The sequence below is a fragment of the Trachypithecus francoisi genome, unplaced genomic scaffold (genome assembly GCF_009764315.1).
Source record: "Trachypithecus francoisi isolate TF-2019V2 unplaced genomic scaffold, Tfra_2.0 Lachesis_group13, whole genome shotgun sequence".
In the NCBI taxonomy this organism is placed as follows: Eukaryota; Metazoa; Chordata; class Mammalia; order Primates; family Cercopithecidae; genus Trachypithecus; species Trachypithecus francoisi.
The window spans coordinates 10,565,163-10,580,684 of record NW_022681458.1 but is presented as its reverse complement, the minus strand read 5'-3'; the positions used below and the strand labels follow the sequence as shown (position 1 = coordinate 10,580,684).

General features: G+C 41.3%; 1 protein-coding gene across 14 annotated transcripts in view; it reads left to right on the top strand.

Annotated features, from left to right (window-relative positions):
* The window catches only part of SP140 (SP140 nuclear body protein), an 85,972-nt gene that overhangs the window by 54,987 nt on the left and 15,463 nt on the right, over positions 1 to 15,522 (top strand). For all 14 annotated transcript variants that reach the window (XM_033229915.1, XM_033229912.1, XM_033229918.1 and 11 more), the window contains 6 exons: positions 2,321 to 2,386; positions 3,723 to 3,803; positions 6,418 to 6,492; positions 8,983 to 9,087; positions 11,164 to 11,306; positions 12,797 to 12,844. In XM_033229915.1, coding sequence (XP_033085806.1) covers positions 2,321 to 2,386; positions 3,723 to 3,803; positions 6,418 to 6,492; positions 8,983 to 9,087; positions 11,164 to 11,306; positions 12,797 to 12,844 — 518 coding nt within the window. The remainder of the gene's footprint in view (positions 1 to 2,320; positions 2,387 to 3,722; positions 3,804 to 6,417; positions 6,493 to 8,982; positions 9,088 to 11,163; positions 11,307 to 12,796; positions 12,845 to 15,522) is intronic.

Genomic DNA, 15,522 nt, shown 5'->3' with positions numbered 1-15,522 from the left:
CATGGAGAATGGCCTTCCACCAAATTCACCCCACATTTTTGCTTCTGGCAAATTTCCCCGTGAAGACACTACCCCATCAGTCACTCTGATTAGTTGGACCCATGGGTCTACATCTATTCAATTTTTTTCCTACAACATTTAACAAATTTTGACCCAGTGCAGTGGCTCACTCATGTTATCCCAGTACTTTGGGAGGCAATACAGGAGGATCACTTGAGGTCAGGAGTTCGAAAACCAGCCTGGACAACATAGCGAGACCCCATATCTACACACACACCCGTACACACACATATTTCATAAACTGTAAACAATTTAGGTCCCTTATGACCACCTCTAAGGTACAAGTCCTTACATGAGGGAGGCAATTAGTGCCTGGCTTTCATACAAGAAGTACAATCCCCAGGGCACACGTGGGGCTCCCAGAAGGGAAGTGTACACAATTGTTGGGCTTCCCTGAGTGGTATGTACATTAGTAAGGGGGAAGGTGAACAGTGTCTCCTACATGGTTCCTGGCTGGCTCTAAGCCTTGGAGTTCCCAGTTCTGTTCATCCTTGATTTGTTTGTGTGTGTGGCTAGGGAGAGGGTGGGCATGTGGGGGGGACTGCTTGAGGACAGTCTGTCCAATCTGTCCTATTTGTCCATGACACCAACTAGGTGGCAGCTCCCCTCTAACAAATGACTGAGAATAGTGGTAGGGACAATGTCTAGAGGGTTCTATGTGGGACCTCAGAAGCTGGACCCAGCCTCTGCCGTCTCATGGCTGGTGCAGAGAGGCTGACCCAGCATTCTCAGAGGTGGGAGCACTGGAGCAGGGTGTTTTCCTTCTGGACAAAGGATCCTTGGGTTCTTCGGAAAGACAGATATCACCGATGCTCCTCTTTCTCCCATACCTCTTTAGATGTCTGGATTTTTGCTCTTGCTTCACCGCTGCAAAATCTGCTATACCATTCCAGTGGCTGTACCTTCATTTTTTATCCTAATCATCTCCTTTTCTCACTTAGACTTTCCATCTACAAAATTAGATAGTAGAAAAAAGCATTTTCGGCCGGGCGCGGTGGCTCAAGCCTGTAATCCCAGCACTTTGGGAGGCCGAGACGGGCGGATCACGAGGTCAGGAGATCGAGACCATCCTGGCTAATACGGTGAAACCCCGTCTCTACTAAAAATACAAAAAAAACTAGCCGGGCGAGGTGGCGGGCGCCTGTAGTCCCAGCTACTCGGGAGGCTGAGGCAGGGGAATGGCGGAAACTCGGGAGGCGGAGCTTGCAGTGAGCTGAGATCCGGCCACTGCACTCCAGTCCGGGCGACAGAGCGAGACTCCGCCTCAAAAAAAAAAAAAAAAAAAAAAAAGCATTTTCATAAAGTGTGTCTGGAGTTAAATCTGAATCCCTAGGCTCTTTCAAGGCCATACCCACCAGGCTGGTAGGGGAAAGGATGAGGCATCATCCCTAGGAATGGTCACAACAGAATCCTGAATCTTCAAGATAGGTCTACAGAACACTTGCAATCCCCACCACTTCTGTCCTGGTCACTATCCAGGAAGGAGATGATCCCTTTCTGGGGGCTGCTCCCTTCAGTGAGCCTACTGCCCTCCCACAGTGTGCAGACAGGAGGAGATGAGGGACAGTCAGAAAATCACTGCACTGTGGAGTCACTTTTCTGATAAAGGGTACATCAGACTATAAATGGTCCAGACAGCCAGATTCAGGACACTGATGAGTTTCTGGGGTCACAATAGCATTCCTGGAGTCAGCTGCTCTGCAGCCTGACAGTGTGCAGGCACTGCTGCGATTATTTAATGAAATTATATAGGGATTCTATAATGAGTATGTAATTACATAATGAAAGCTCTCCACATCAAGTTCAGAATATCTCCCAACTTCCAATATAGAATATTATTTATAACATAATATTATAGTGAGAATATTATTTATAACATAATATTATAGTGAGAAGGCTTCAAGGAGGATGGCTTCTCATTGCGCATTTGCATTTACACAACAAACACTTGAAAAAGGAACATGGAACAGCAGTTATCATTCACTCTAAGGTGCCAGCAAGAGTTAATTTTCTATTAAAAATTTTGTTTCAAAGAAGGTCATCTCCTATAGTCTCTCCCAAGCCCGTGGCCCAAGGCTCATGCAGAGGTAAAATATAACTCTGTACTCAACCACCACATTGCTACACTGATCCTAAAGTATTTTTCCCCATTCCTGTGGACCAAAGTATGAAAAAAAATCTTTAATCTTACTGGCATATAAAACTCAAATAATTATATTTATACCGCTGCATAATTAACTTTATTCTCTTTGGTTTGAAGGAAAAAAGAGGGGGCATTGCTGGACCAGAGTAAGAAGGAGAATGCAGAAAAACGTCCAACAACATGGTAAGCAGGCAAAGTGAAGTCGTTACAGCTTTTGAGTTTATTAGGGCACTGCCCATTGTATTCTTGAAGGCCTGCAGTTCCCGAGGGCCAGGAGAGTTCTGTACCTCCTGTATCAGTTAGGATGTAGACTAACAGGCTGTGACAAAGAGGCCTGAGAATGCAATGGCTTCAACAAAATGGTTTTCTCATGCATGTAATAGTCCAGAGGCCCACAGTTAATAAGGAGATGTTATCATCCTCAGTATGACTTTCTTTCCTAGCTCAAGAAATTTTTATTAACTTGGAAAGACATTCCTAAGAGGACTAAATGAAGAAATCAGGGTGTATCTCTGTGTGTGCACAATTGTAAAAAAAAAAAGTATAACCATATTTTATGTGAAATTTATACTTCTGAAGTATATTTTTATGTATCCTGATATATGCACATGTAATTATTTATCTGTACATATAAAGAGACATCAATATAGAAAAGTGGATGACAGTTCATTCATAAAAATATATGTAGTGGTTACATTTGGTCAGTGTAATAGAGGCGATGTTTATATTTTTATTTGTGGTTTTCAAATGTATATATGTATGTTAAAATATTATAAATCTCCAACATTTTTAATGAAAAAGTGTTATTAAAAAAGTAACATATGCAAAAAGAAAAGACTAGGAGAATATTTTTGCACAAATCATCATCTGGAGATAGCCATCCTCATCCGTGTCTATCTCCAGATGGTGATGTTTCATATCATTGTATTTTCTGAATTTCCTGTAAATACATATGTTCTTTATAATCAGGCCCCGAAATCTTGGAAATTTATTTTAGTCATGGTCTGAGGACTTCCTTTCTTCTAGACGATAAAGGCTAAGTCTCATTTTCTAAATGACTGTCAATTTTGAATCAGTGGATCTAAAATAGTAAGATTTTAGAGTCCTATTGAAAATCGTTACTTTTTACCAATCTTGCCAGTTGATGTGGCTGCCTGGTTGGTGGATGTGACAGCTTTGTTTAGGAAGAAAAAAAAAGGGACTGCATGCATTTTAAGAATGGCTGTTTTCAAATTGAAAATTTGTTTGGACTGAATCATTATAACATTTTCATTTAAGTCTGTGTGTATGTAGACAAATTCTAAGAGACTTCAATGTACAATTAAATCCTGTGTGTAACTTAAAAGTCAACAATCTCAAAAGCAGAAAATGCTCTGGACACCTGCTTGAGGTTCCTTGTCTGAGTGTCTGAAAAAAGGGGATCCAGAATGAAACCCAGGACTCCCTCACTTGCTTTTGGTCCAGCCTGTCAGTTTTTCTGCCCAGTTCTATTAATACATTTTCCCCTGCCTAACCCCAGAAAACAGCAAAGCAGATGGCCAGGTGGTCTTGAATGAAAAGAAGGCGAACGTGAATCTGAAAGGCCTTTCCAAGATTAGGGGTAAGATAAAGTTTGTGCCGCTTTCCCTTTGCCCTACAGGTCAATACATTTTTTTTTTTATTATTATACTTTATGTTCTACGGTACATGTGCACAACGTGCAGGTTTGTTACATATGTGTACGTGTGCCATGTTGGTTTGCTGCACCCATTAACTCATCATTTACATTAGGTATATCTCCTAATGCTATCCCTCCCTGCTCTCCCTACCCCACAATAGGCCCTGGTGTGTGATGTTCCCCTTCCTGTGTCCAAGTGATCTCATTATTCAGTTCTCAACTATGAGTGAGAACATGAGGTATTTGGTTTTCTGTTCTTGTGATAGTTTGCTGAGAATGATGGTTTTCAGCTGCATCCATGTCCCTACAAAGGACATGAGCACATCCTTTTTTTACGGCTGCACAGTATTCCATGGTGTATATGTGCCAAATTTTCTTAATCCAGTCTATCATTGATGGACATTTGGATTGATTCCAAGTCTTTGCTATTGTGAATAGTGCCGCAATAAACATATGTGTGCATGTATCTTTATAACAGCATAATTTATAATCCTTTGGGTATATACCCAGTAATGGGATGGCTGGGTCAAATGGTATTTCTAGTTCTAGATCCTTGAGGAATCGCCACACTGTCTTCCACAATGGTTGAACCAGTTTACAGTTCCACCAACAGTGTACAAGTGTTCCTATTTCTCCACATCCTCTCCAGCATCCACAGGAACAGAAAACCAAACACTACATGTTCTCACTCATAGGTGGGAATTGAACAATGAGAACACTTGAACACAGGAAGGGGAACATCACACACTGGAGCCTGTCGTGGGGTGGGGGGAGGGAGGGATAGCATTAGGAGATATACCTAATGTAAATGATAAGTTAATGGGTGCAGCACACCAACATGGCACATGTATACATATGTAACAAACCTGAACGTTGTGCACATGTACCCTAGAATTTAAAATATAATTAAAAAAAAAAGAATTAACGGAGACTTCATGATGAAGGCAAAAAAAAACCAAAACCAAAAACAATAAAGCACCTTCCCTCCTTCAGCCTGGGCAAGCCTTAGTCTGGAGCACATATAGTTGGGGGTGACATGGTCAGTGTCTTCTCTTATTCTCTCTTGGCCCTACCCCTACTCCATAGCTGTTGACTTGGTCCTATCCAGGATTTGGCGAGGTGAGAGAGAGGAGTGAGATCAGAGGGTGGAGGTGTCTTGCCTGACAGGTGCAGCCGTGAAATGAAATTACAAGTGTTGATGCACAATCACTAGCTCTTTCTTCCATGAGATGCTTTCATCAACTGCCCTGCAAGGGAAGGAGAGGGGTCAGGCATCACAGCTTGACTTATTTTGAAAATAGAGCTTTACTTCTACAACCTGCATGTGAGTGAAAGGCTGAACCTGGTGTCATCAGTTCCACTAACTCTTTCTATGGTTGCATACATGGACTAATGCATTGTCCTAGGATGTGGGTGCTCAACTCAACCTACTTGCTTGGGACTTTCTCAATTTTGCCCATGAAACTCTCATTTCCAAGCCATAGGTCCACTTTGGGTCTGGTTGCTCCTTTTTACTTTGGTGGCCTAATATGCTCATGATATGCTTAGCATTTATAGTACTTAGGAATGAGTAGGCTGGAAAATATTTCCTCATGGGCCTACATGATCCTGACCAGCACCCCCATATGGTGGTCATTGGATGGTGGACATCCAACACAAGAAGGAAAGAACATTTTGCTTTCCTGCCTTGGAAAATAAAACACATTTGAACGATAGTAAACCTTGAGATGCCCACCCACAGCCAATTAACATGCACACGGGAGAACCTCATTGGCCGCAGCATCTGCCATGTCAATCCTTAATTACCATTTGGAATGAAGGCTGTGGAAGTCTCAATTCTACCCATTCCTCATGGTTAATTTTCTTCTGATTAGTTTCTTAAATCCCAATATTTCTTTTTCCAAAGTCATGTGGACAAAGCCCTGGTCACATTTACTCTTACTTTCAGCACAAAGGTATGAATATCGTCCCTCCATGTGGTATGTGCAGCATACATCTCACCTATGGAACACCTAATAGGGTTTCCCTTAACTCACAGAACTGCCATTTATTTTTGTCTCTGCTAAGAGAAACCCAAATGCCTTCGCTTAATTTTGTAGTTTTGTCTCAATTTTCTCTGAATATTTTAGTTTCTCTAATGACCGTAATGATCATTTTTATTTTGCAAAGATTAAATAAATTAGTGGATGTGTAGCTGTTTAACATGTATTATATGCCATATATATTTCAATTATATATATTTGAAATGAAATATGAAATCAACCTTCAAAATATGGAATGAAGCATTTATGCTTTTGCTTGAGATATATGTGAAATACTGATTTCAATTAGTCTTTTTCCTAATATCCTAATATCAGAATAGGAAAATGAAATATAAAGTGACCCTAATATTAGCTATCTCATTCTTCATACCTTAAAGGCTAGGGTTTAAATCTTTGTATTTATACATTAAACAGGCTTTTGGAAAGTTACATTTAAATGGAATTTTTGAAAAGCTGTAATATGTGTAACACAGATACTCATAAATGACTGTAATTATATTGTTCTGCTTTCTCAGGGAGAAAGAGAGGCAAACCTGGAACCCACTTCACTCAGAGTGACAAAGCTCCACAGAAAAGAGTCCGATCAAGAGGTAAAAAAGAAAAAAAGAATGTGCTTTCAATAACTAAACATCTAATTTCCTGTGCAGTACACTGTACTTTCAGTAATAAGCCCATTTCCTTAATTGTTTTATGAAGTTGTACTAACTAGTGAGAAATTTATCCTATTTAGTCATTTTCCAAAATGTGTCAAGGAAAGAAGGAAGTAAGTTGGTGATTGATCTACAACCAGACCCCAGGGACCCGGGGGCCACTAAAGTGCTACTTTCACTGAAATGATAAATTTCAAGGCTGGAGATAGTCATTGCCATACAAAGGGTATAACCCATAAGTGATTTAGCTGACCTTCCCCTGGCTACACAGAAAGCCACAGGTTGTACACTAAGGGTGAAGCAGAGTTGTGATTAGAGATCTGTGTCCTAAGACTTTCTTCTTCTTTGTGTGGGCTTAGGCTGATCACTTGAGTTTCTTTGTCTCAGTTTTCTCATCTGGAAAGCAAGAGCATGAATTAGGCCAACCATCTTTCTTTCTTTTTCTTGTTTTATACTTGAAGTTCTGGGATACCTGTGTAGAATGTACAGGTTTGTTACATATGTATACATGTGTCATGGTGGTTTGCTGCACCCATCAACCCATCATCTACGTTAGGTATTTCTCCTAATGCTGTCCTTCCCCTAGCTCCCAACTCCCGACAGGCCCTAGTGTGTGATGTTCTCCTCCCTGTGTCCATGTGTCCTCACTGTTCAACTCCTACTTATGAGTGAGAGCATATGATGTTTGGTTTTCTGTTCCTGTGTTAGTTTGCTGAGAATGATGATTTCCAGCTTTATCCATGTCCCTGTAAAGGACATGAACTCATTATTCTTTATGACTGCATAGTGTTTCATGGTGTGTATGTGCCACATTTTCTTTATCCAGTCTATCATTGATGGACATTTGGGTTGGTTCCTAGTCTTTGCTATTGTGAACACTGCTGCAATAAACACACACATGTGTGTGTGTCTTTATAGTAGAATGATTTATAATCCTTTGGGTATAACCAGTAATGGGATTGCTGGGTCAAATGGTATTTCTGGTTCTAGATCCTTGAGGAATCACCACAGTGTCTTCCATAACAGTTGAACTAATTTATGCTTCAACTAACAGTGTTAAAGCGTACCTATTTCTCCATATCCTCTTCAGCATCTGTTGTCTCCTGAGTTTTTAATCATTACCATTCTAACTGGCTTGAGATGGTATCTCATTGTAGTTTTGATTTGCATTTCTCTAATGACCAGTGATGATGAGCTTTTATTCGTGTTTGTTGGCTGGATAAATGTCTTCTTTTAAGAAGTATCTGTTCATATCCTTTGCCCACTTTTTGATAGGGTTGTTCTTTTCTTGTAAATTTGTTTTAAGTTTCTTGTAGATTCTGGATATTAGCCCTTTGTCAGAGAGATAGATTGCAAAAATTTTCTTCCATTCTGTAGGTAGGCCAACCATCTTTCTTATTAGTCCATCCCAGTCCTAATAGTCTGCCTTTCTAAAAATTTGTCTCAGGACGAAGGACAGCTCCCCTGTTTATCATGACTTTTATTGCCCAGACTGGAGTGCAGTGGTGTGATCTCACTACAGACTCCACCTCCCAGGTTCAAGCAATTCTCCTGACTTAGCCTCCCAAGTAGCTGGGATTACAGGTGGGCACCACCATACCTGGCTAATTTTTGTATTTTTAGTAGAGACGGAGTTTTGCCATGTTGGCCAGGCTGGTCTTGAACTCCTGACGTCAAGTGATCCACCTGCCTCACCCTCCCAAAGTGCTGAGATTATAGGTATGAGCCACTATGCCTGGCCCTACATCTTTGGTTGGAAGGGAAAGATTCACTGCTTACCCTCCTGGAATTCCTTTGAAGACCTTACACCCCCTTCTCTGTGAAATCAGGTCTCCAGTCCCCCACCTGCCACCCCATATAATTTTCAGATTATTCTAGAGCTCCCTGAGCTCTTCTCTCAGCTACAGGGAATGCTGACAGGACGGAGAAATGAACTAAAGCAGAGAACAAAAATAGAAGGCAGACATCATCTCCATTAGGTTATCCTATCATTACCCTCTCCCTGCTTGCCCCGTCAGTGCTTAAATGGGGAGATTGAATATGATCTCTGGCTTCATCTAAGGCTACCTACCTGCAGCAAAGCAGCATAGCTGGAGAGCTCCTGTCAGAACAGTGACGGCAACTGCGTTTCATTGTCATATAAGAATCAGTGGAGCTTACTAGATTAGAAGTTAAACCAGGTTTACTGAAGTCTAAGTTCTCTGCTAAAGTATTCTGTTTTGTATGAAATTTGAAAGGTGAAATTGGGGTAGACATTCTGTAATTATGGATCAAAAATGCCACTTGGAAGAAAGACTTTGAAACTCTAGAGGTTTTTGGAATAGAATTTCCTAAGTATCCCTTGTGTCTTTCTAGGAATTACCTCAGTAGGGAGGGAGGGGGGATGTGCCTTTGCAAAGTGAAACAGAATGAAGAAATCCTCTCTTTCAGCTTCAAGAAAGCACAAAGATGAAACTGTGGATTTTAAGGCTCCTTTGCTTCCGGTGACCTGTGGTGGGGTGAAGGGAATTTTACATAAGAAGAAATTGAAACAAGGTGAGTTTCATGGTCTTCTTTAATTTGCAGCTCCTATCTGAAGGCATCACAATTAATGGGGAATTATGTGAATCACACATCATTCAAGGAGTTTGGCCCCAGTTTGGCTTGAGGGAAGGAGGAAGGGATTTCTAAGATGATGTTTTCAGACTTTAAGAAATCACACCCATTAGATGCTGACTCGCACATGGAGTGTTCAGGGGTTGCCCAAAGAACCAAAGAGAAGTGCAGAAACATCAGTTCACAGATGGAAAATGTCACATATTTTACTTTGAATCAGACAGAAAAATGAAGAGGCCTTCAACCTTGACCTTCATATTCTCTCTCCCTTCTGGAGTGCCATCACCAGGGCAGGGTGCTTGGTATAGGGAGATGATCACAGAATTTGGGATCACGAAGCCTGAGTTCCAGCCTTGGCTGTGCGAGGAGTGACTGTTCCATTCTGAATAGAGAAGGGGACCTTTCTGAACCTGAAATTTCTCATCCAAGAGAGGGAACGATAATGAAAAACCTGCCTCATGATGTAGCTGTGAGAATTAATTTACATATTGATGTAAAATACGTAAATTTACATTTTTTACTGTAAATTATAAAACTTTGCCAAAAAATGTCTATTAGAATGGCCATCACCTCAGACCAATCTTAATATGACTCTTTGGACGTCAATTAACAGAAATGTTTGCATTGTGACTATTTCTAAACAGCTTTACTGAGATATAGTTGACATATCATACAACTCACCACTTAGAGTGTACAAATCAACTTTTTTGTGTGTGTTCACAGAATTGTACAGCCATCATTGTCGTCTAATTTTAGAACAATTTGTTCCACACTAAAAAGAAACGCCCATGTCAATTAGCAGTCAATGCCCATTCCCACCTAAGCAGCCACTAATCTATTTTCTGCTCTGTAAGTTTGCCTATTGTAGACCTTTCTAGAAATGGATCCTATAATACATGCTCTTTCCTAACTGCCTTCATTCACTGATTGTGGTATTTTCAAAGTTCATCCATAATGAATGTATTAGTACTTCATTTCTTTTATTGACAAATAATATATTTCATTGTATAGATATACCACATTTTGTTTATAAACTCATCATTTGGAACTATTTTCACTCTTTGGCTATTATAAATAATGCTGTCCTGAACATTTGTGTAACAAGTTTTGTGTGAACATATTTCAATTATTTGGGGTATATATTCAAGAGAGAAACTACTGCATCATATGGTAATTCGATGTTTAACTAATTGAGGGATCACCAAAGTGTTTTTCACAGTGGCTGCACTATTCTGTATTCCTCCTGGCAGTGTGTGAAGGTTCAATTTCTCTACATGCTCACCAACTTTGTTATCATCTGTCTGTCTTTTTTTATTACAGTCATCCTATCATCCTAGTGGGTGTGACATGGTATCTCATTGTGGTTTTGCTTTGTGTTTCCTTAATGGCTAATGGTATTGAGCATGTGACTATCTTTTACATATAAATTAAATTTTTTATTGGATAGCATTTCACAATTAGTTTTTTAATATCAGCTACCCATGATTGCAGGAGTGTGAAAATCTGTTCACTAATGCCACTAAACTGCATAAAACATGTTATAATTGAGAATGCAGATGTTGCTGGAGTGACCCCTGAGCCACAGGGCACCCATCTGAGACCATAGCCACAAGTTGAGTATTCTGCCTCCAACATTGCCCTCACAGCCATCTGGAGACTCAGGCCTGGTCTCTACTTCCAAATTTGAATAGAAAATTGGAATGCTCTGATCTTTCAGAATCACTTGCTTTTCCTTCTGTAAGTGCTTTTGAAACGCGTAAAAGGTTGCTCTTGGTGACAACCATCACTTTCTTCATGGATGAAGGTCAAAGAAATGTGCACCCCCACCAGGAAATATCCTTAGAGGGGACTTTCAGGCTGGATTTGGGGCCTCTGAAGTCTGAGAGGGAAGGCCAGACCCTCCTGCTATTGATCTTGATCAGAAATTGGGTGGCTCTAGATCCAGTGTGTTGAGTGGCCACAGTCTGAGTGCTGGGAACAAAGAGGGCTCAGGATCAACTTACCCTGGTCTTACAGGAATCTTGGTGAAATGTATACAGAGTGAGGCTGGAAATTGGTTCACCCCCAGGGAATTTGAAACCAAAGGAGGCCACGCAAGATCAAAGAACTGGAAGCTGAGTGTGCGCTGTGGCGGGTGGCCCCTACGATGGCTGATAGAGGTATTCCAATGACAAGGGGCCAGACCTGTGTCCGTTCTTGTTCCCTAATAATGAGGAGACTGTTTATTCACCAAATATTTGTTAGGTTATAGCTAAATCCTTGATGCCAGTGAGTTTATCCTCTCACTCATGAGAGAGGGACCCCATATCCATAACCACACTACAGTGCAACACATTGATGTTGTACAGGGGCTCCATCAGGATAGATGCAGCAGCTTGGAGGAGGAAAGGGTCATTCTGACAGCAGCTTGGAGGAGGATAGGGTGCATGCAGACAATTTTGTGCACTGAGAAAAAGAAGAGAGTTGACAATCAGGCAGAGCAAGAAGACACTTCAGAGAAAGAATGGCATAAAAGCCAGAATGCTATGCAAACCAGAACCATGGCAAAAGTAGCTCTGTGGATTTAGGTAGCACAGATTGTGAGCAATTAGGTATACTTTAACAATTGGGGCAGTTTGTGGAGCGCTTTAATGCCAGGCTAAGTAATTCAAATCTGTAATTGAGATAACAAGGAATCGGCGAAATCTTCTGAGATTGGAAATGACATTTAAAACAGTATTTTATTTTATTTTTAGGAGACAGTCTCACTCTGTTGCCCAAGCAGGAATGCAGTGGCTCTATCTTGACTCACTGCAACCTCCGCCTCCCAGGTTCAAGTGATTCTTGTGCCTCAGCCTCTTGAGTAGCTGGAACTACAGTCATGCACCACCATGCCAGGCTAATTTTTATATTTTTAGTAGAGATGGGTTTTGCCATGTTGGCCAGGCTGATCTCGAATTCCTGGTGTCCAGTGGGAGGTCTCCTCGACCTCCCAAAGTGCTGAGATTACAGGCGACAGCCACCGCGCCCGGCCGTAAAACAGTATTTTAGACAGCCATGGGGCTTTCCCCCTAGCAAACCTATACTCAATTCAGAATGTTCAGTTCAAGTGTGACCCCTTCCTGAATGTTCATTGACCTGGCCATGGGTCATCACTTCCAGGGCTCCTGAGCCCTCTATTAAGGCCTTTCTACTAAGGCCTTTCATTCACTGTTTTATATTTATTCTTTTGTGAGTGCTTTTTGTCTGTAGACCCCTTTAGGTTTTCCCATCTTCATGTGCCCAAGATTGATCAGAGTTACTGATACCCAGTAGCAGCCAATAAGTGTATGCTGCTTGGATAGCTGTGGTGTAGGGACTCCAGCTGGAGTGGCACTGGTGGGACTGGAAAAGAGGTGATAGGTGGTATGGGATTGTGAAGGAAAACCTCTTAGGATTTAGGAAAGAAGCACAAGAGAAGGGAAAATGGTCCTGAAAATGCTTTTCTGGCTTCTGTTGATTGAAGTCTAGAAGCACAGGTGAAGAGAGGGAGATGGTTTCTCATTAGACGCCCTGGGTTTGAGCTGGCAGTGGAACACTCAGGTAGAAATATTTGGGAGGAGGTTGGAAATGCCAGACTCACAAAACAGAAACAAGGCTGACTATATACCTGAATCTTTTTGTCTTTCAGAATGGATTTCTGCCTAATCCTCCAAGAATATATTCCAGGAAAAAAAAGGTGATTATTACATAGCTTTCTACAGCTTCATGTCACATAACTGATTTAACATGCACAAAATCTTATTTTATGGGGTCTGAAATTGGGTAAATATAATTAAGCTTTCACCATCTCCACTACCCATGTTTACATTTGTTTTATACATGCCTTCAGAGTTGCTACTTTGAATACTAGGTGTATTATAAAGCTAGGTCCTCTTTGGATTAAACTGTATCAGATGGAGATGCTGAGGAGCCATCAAAACAAACCTCCTGAATGTGTTTTAGCAACAGATGCAGATGTTCTAAGAGTGTCGAAGTTGGAAAATCCAACATGGTCATGGAATACATAAAAATATTTCATAATAAGATGAGAGTATCATCTCCAACAAAAAATCAGATTTTTTCCATTGATGTTACTGTTTTCTAACTTTTGTGAAACTGATAGAGCCAACGTTTCCTCACAGTCACTTGAGACATATATGAAACCATATATTAGTTCATGAAATAGGTAATAAAAAGAATATTTCTTTTCCGATCTTTCACATCCTCGTTCACCTTCCAAAAAAAATGTACACACAGATACACAGAATTCTTTCTCAACGGGAAATTATTTCCCTTCGTCAAGATGGTGCCATTGGGGAGGAAGATCTCTAGAGGCGAATGTATTTTATAGGAGGGGCTGACCAGGAAAACCTTTTATGTTGATGCCACCTCTTTGGCTCTACCAGAAAGACTGTGCAGACCTGCTTTTTATCTGTGAAAGTGATTTTCCCTTCACTTAAAGAACATGACAAATAAATAGGTTAAGTGCAGTGCAGATTCAGGACAAGGTGATGGTTTTTCCAAGACTGAGTATGAATGAGAAACTGAGGAGAGGGAAGAGAAAAATATCATCCTTATGCACTTCAGGTAGAAATGTGCATTCAAGACATTCACAGACTTCTAAAACAGCTCACACATAGCTAGTCACTGGGCTTCATATTCCACTGGGAACCTGGGATTCAGGCATTTATATTATCAGATATACTGGCTGATTCGAATTCTCAGCCACTGAGATATTTCATCCACTGGGTTTCCCAAAGGGGAACTATTACGTCACCTATTCAGTGAGTACACTAAAGACCAGCATCTCTACCTTTCCCCAGGTGCCAGGAGTAACTCAGCCTGGATGACCCAAATGAGCTGGACATTTCCAACTAACCAACTCTCCCCCTCTTCTGGGGTTCAACACTTAGCAGCAACAAGCTGCAGTTGCCTCTATATGTTGTGTCTCCTCACTGGGGAGAACAGAACGTCCCTTAAGTGGCAGATCCAGGATCCATTACAAACTCCATTGGTCCTCTGTGCCTCTCAGAGCTTCTCTTGCTGGCAGAGCCATTTGGCTTCTGGAAACTTCAGTGTCACTTATCAGTGCCACATGATAGTGTCTCTGCTCAGGCTCATGACAAGGGCCACATAAACCTTTTGGTGGCAGCTGAGGTATTGTAAAACAATCTGATACACTCACCCAGAATAATCATTGTATGCTAATGCTTGCTTAAGAGACTCTAGTAATTTTTTTTTTTTTTTTTTGAGACACAGTTTCATTCTTGTCATTCAGTCTGGAATGCAGTGGTATGATCTCAGCTCACTGCACCCTCCGCCTCCGGGGTTCAAGCGATTCTCCTGCCTCAGCCCCCCGAGTAGCTGGGATTACAGGTGCCCACCACCACACCTGGCTAATTATTTGTATTTTTAGTGGAGACGGGGTTTTGCCATGTTGGGCTGATCTTGAACTCTTGAAACAATATTCATTTATTCACCCATTCAACATATGATTATCAAGTACCTACGAAATGCCAATGACCATTACAGAAGATTGAACTCAAAAATGATTTCGGCCAAGCATGGTCACCTAAGCCTATAATGCCAGCATTTTGAGAGGCTGAGATGGGAATATCATTTAAGCCCAGGAATTTGAGACCAACATGAACAACATAGTGAGATACCATCTCTACCAATAAAAAAAAAAAAAAATTACCCCGGCATTATGGTGCACACCTGTAGTCCCACCTACACAGGAGACTGAGGTGGGAAGATCACTTGAGCCTGGGAGGTCAAAGCTGTAGTGAGCTGTGATTTCATCATGGCACTCCAGCCTGGGTGACAGTGAAACTGTCTCAAAAAAAAAAAAAAGAAAAAAAGAAGAAGATTGTTTCAATTTTATTGTAAACATAGATGAATTACAAATGGGTGGGTAGGAGATTCTATGCTAGTCAGAGAGGCAGTCAGTGACAAGGTCACTTCTCAGGTGCTTGTGCTTTGGATCACACTTGTTTATAGCCTCTGTATCCTAGGCTAGAGACAAAAGCTGAGGCTGCCTGTATCCCAGAAGGGAAAGGTGCCAACTCCTGCAATGGATATCCAAAAACAATCTAAATAAATCTAGTGGGTTACCTCTTAAAAGACAGTCAGTCAACCTGACATCTTCTTGTGCTTTGGATAGAAGGGAGAGTGGGAAACTCTCAGGAAGAAGAGCTGCAACACAGAGGACCTTGGAGGCATTTTATCACCAGGACTGTGTCCCTAGGGGAGCTGCAGAAAGCAGTGTTTTTCTTCTCTGGGATACTTGCATGGCCTCCAGGACTCTGGGCCCTATGGTACCTGGAGGCTGTGGCGGATAAGTTCTCAGCCTGATTATTATTGCAGCTGTTCTGG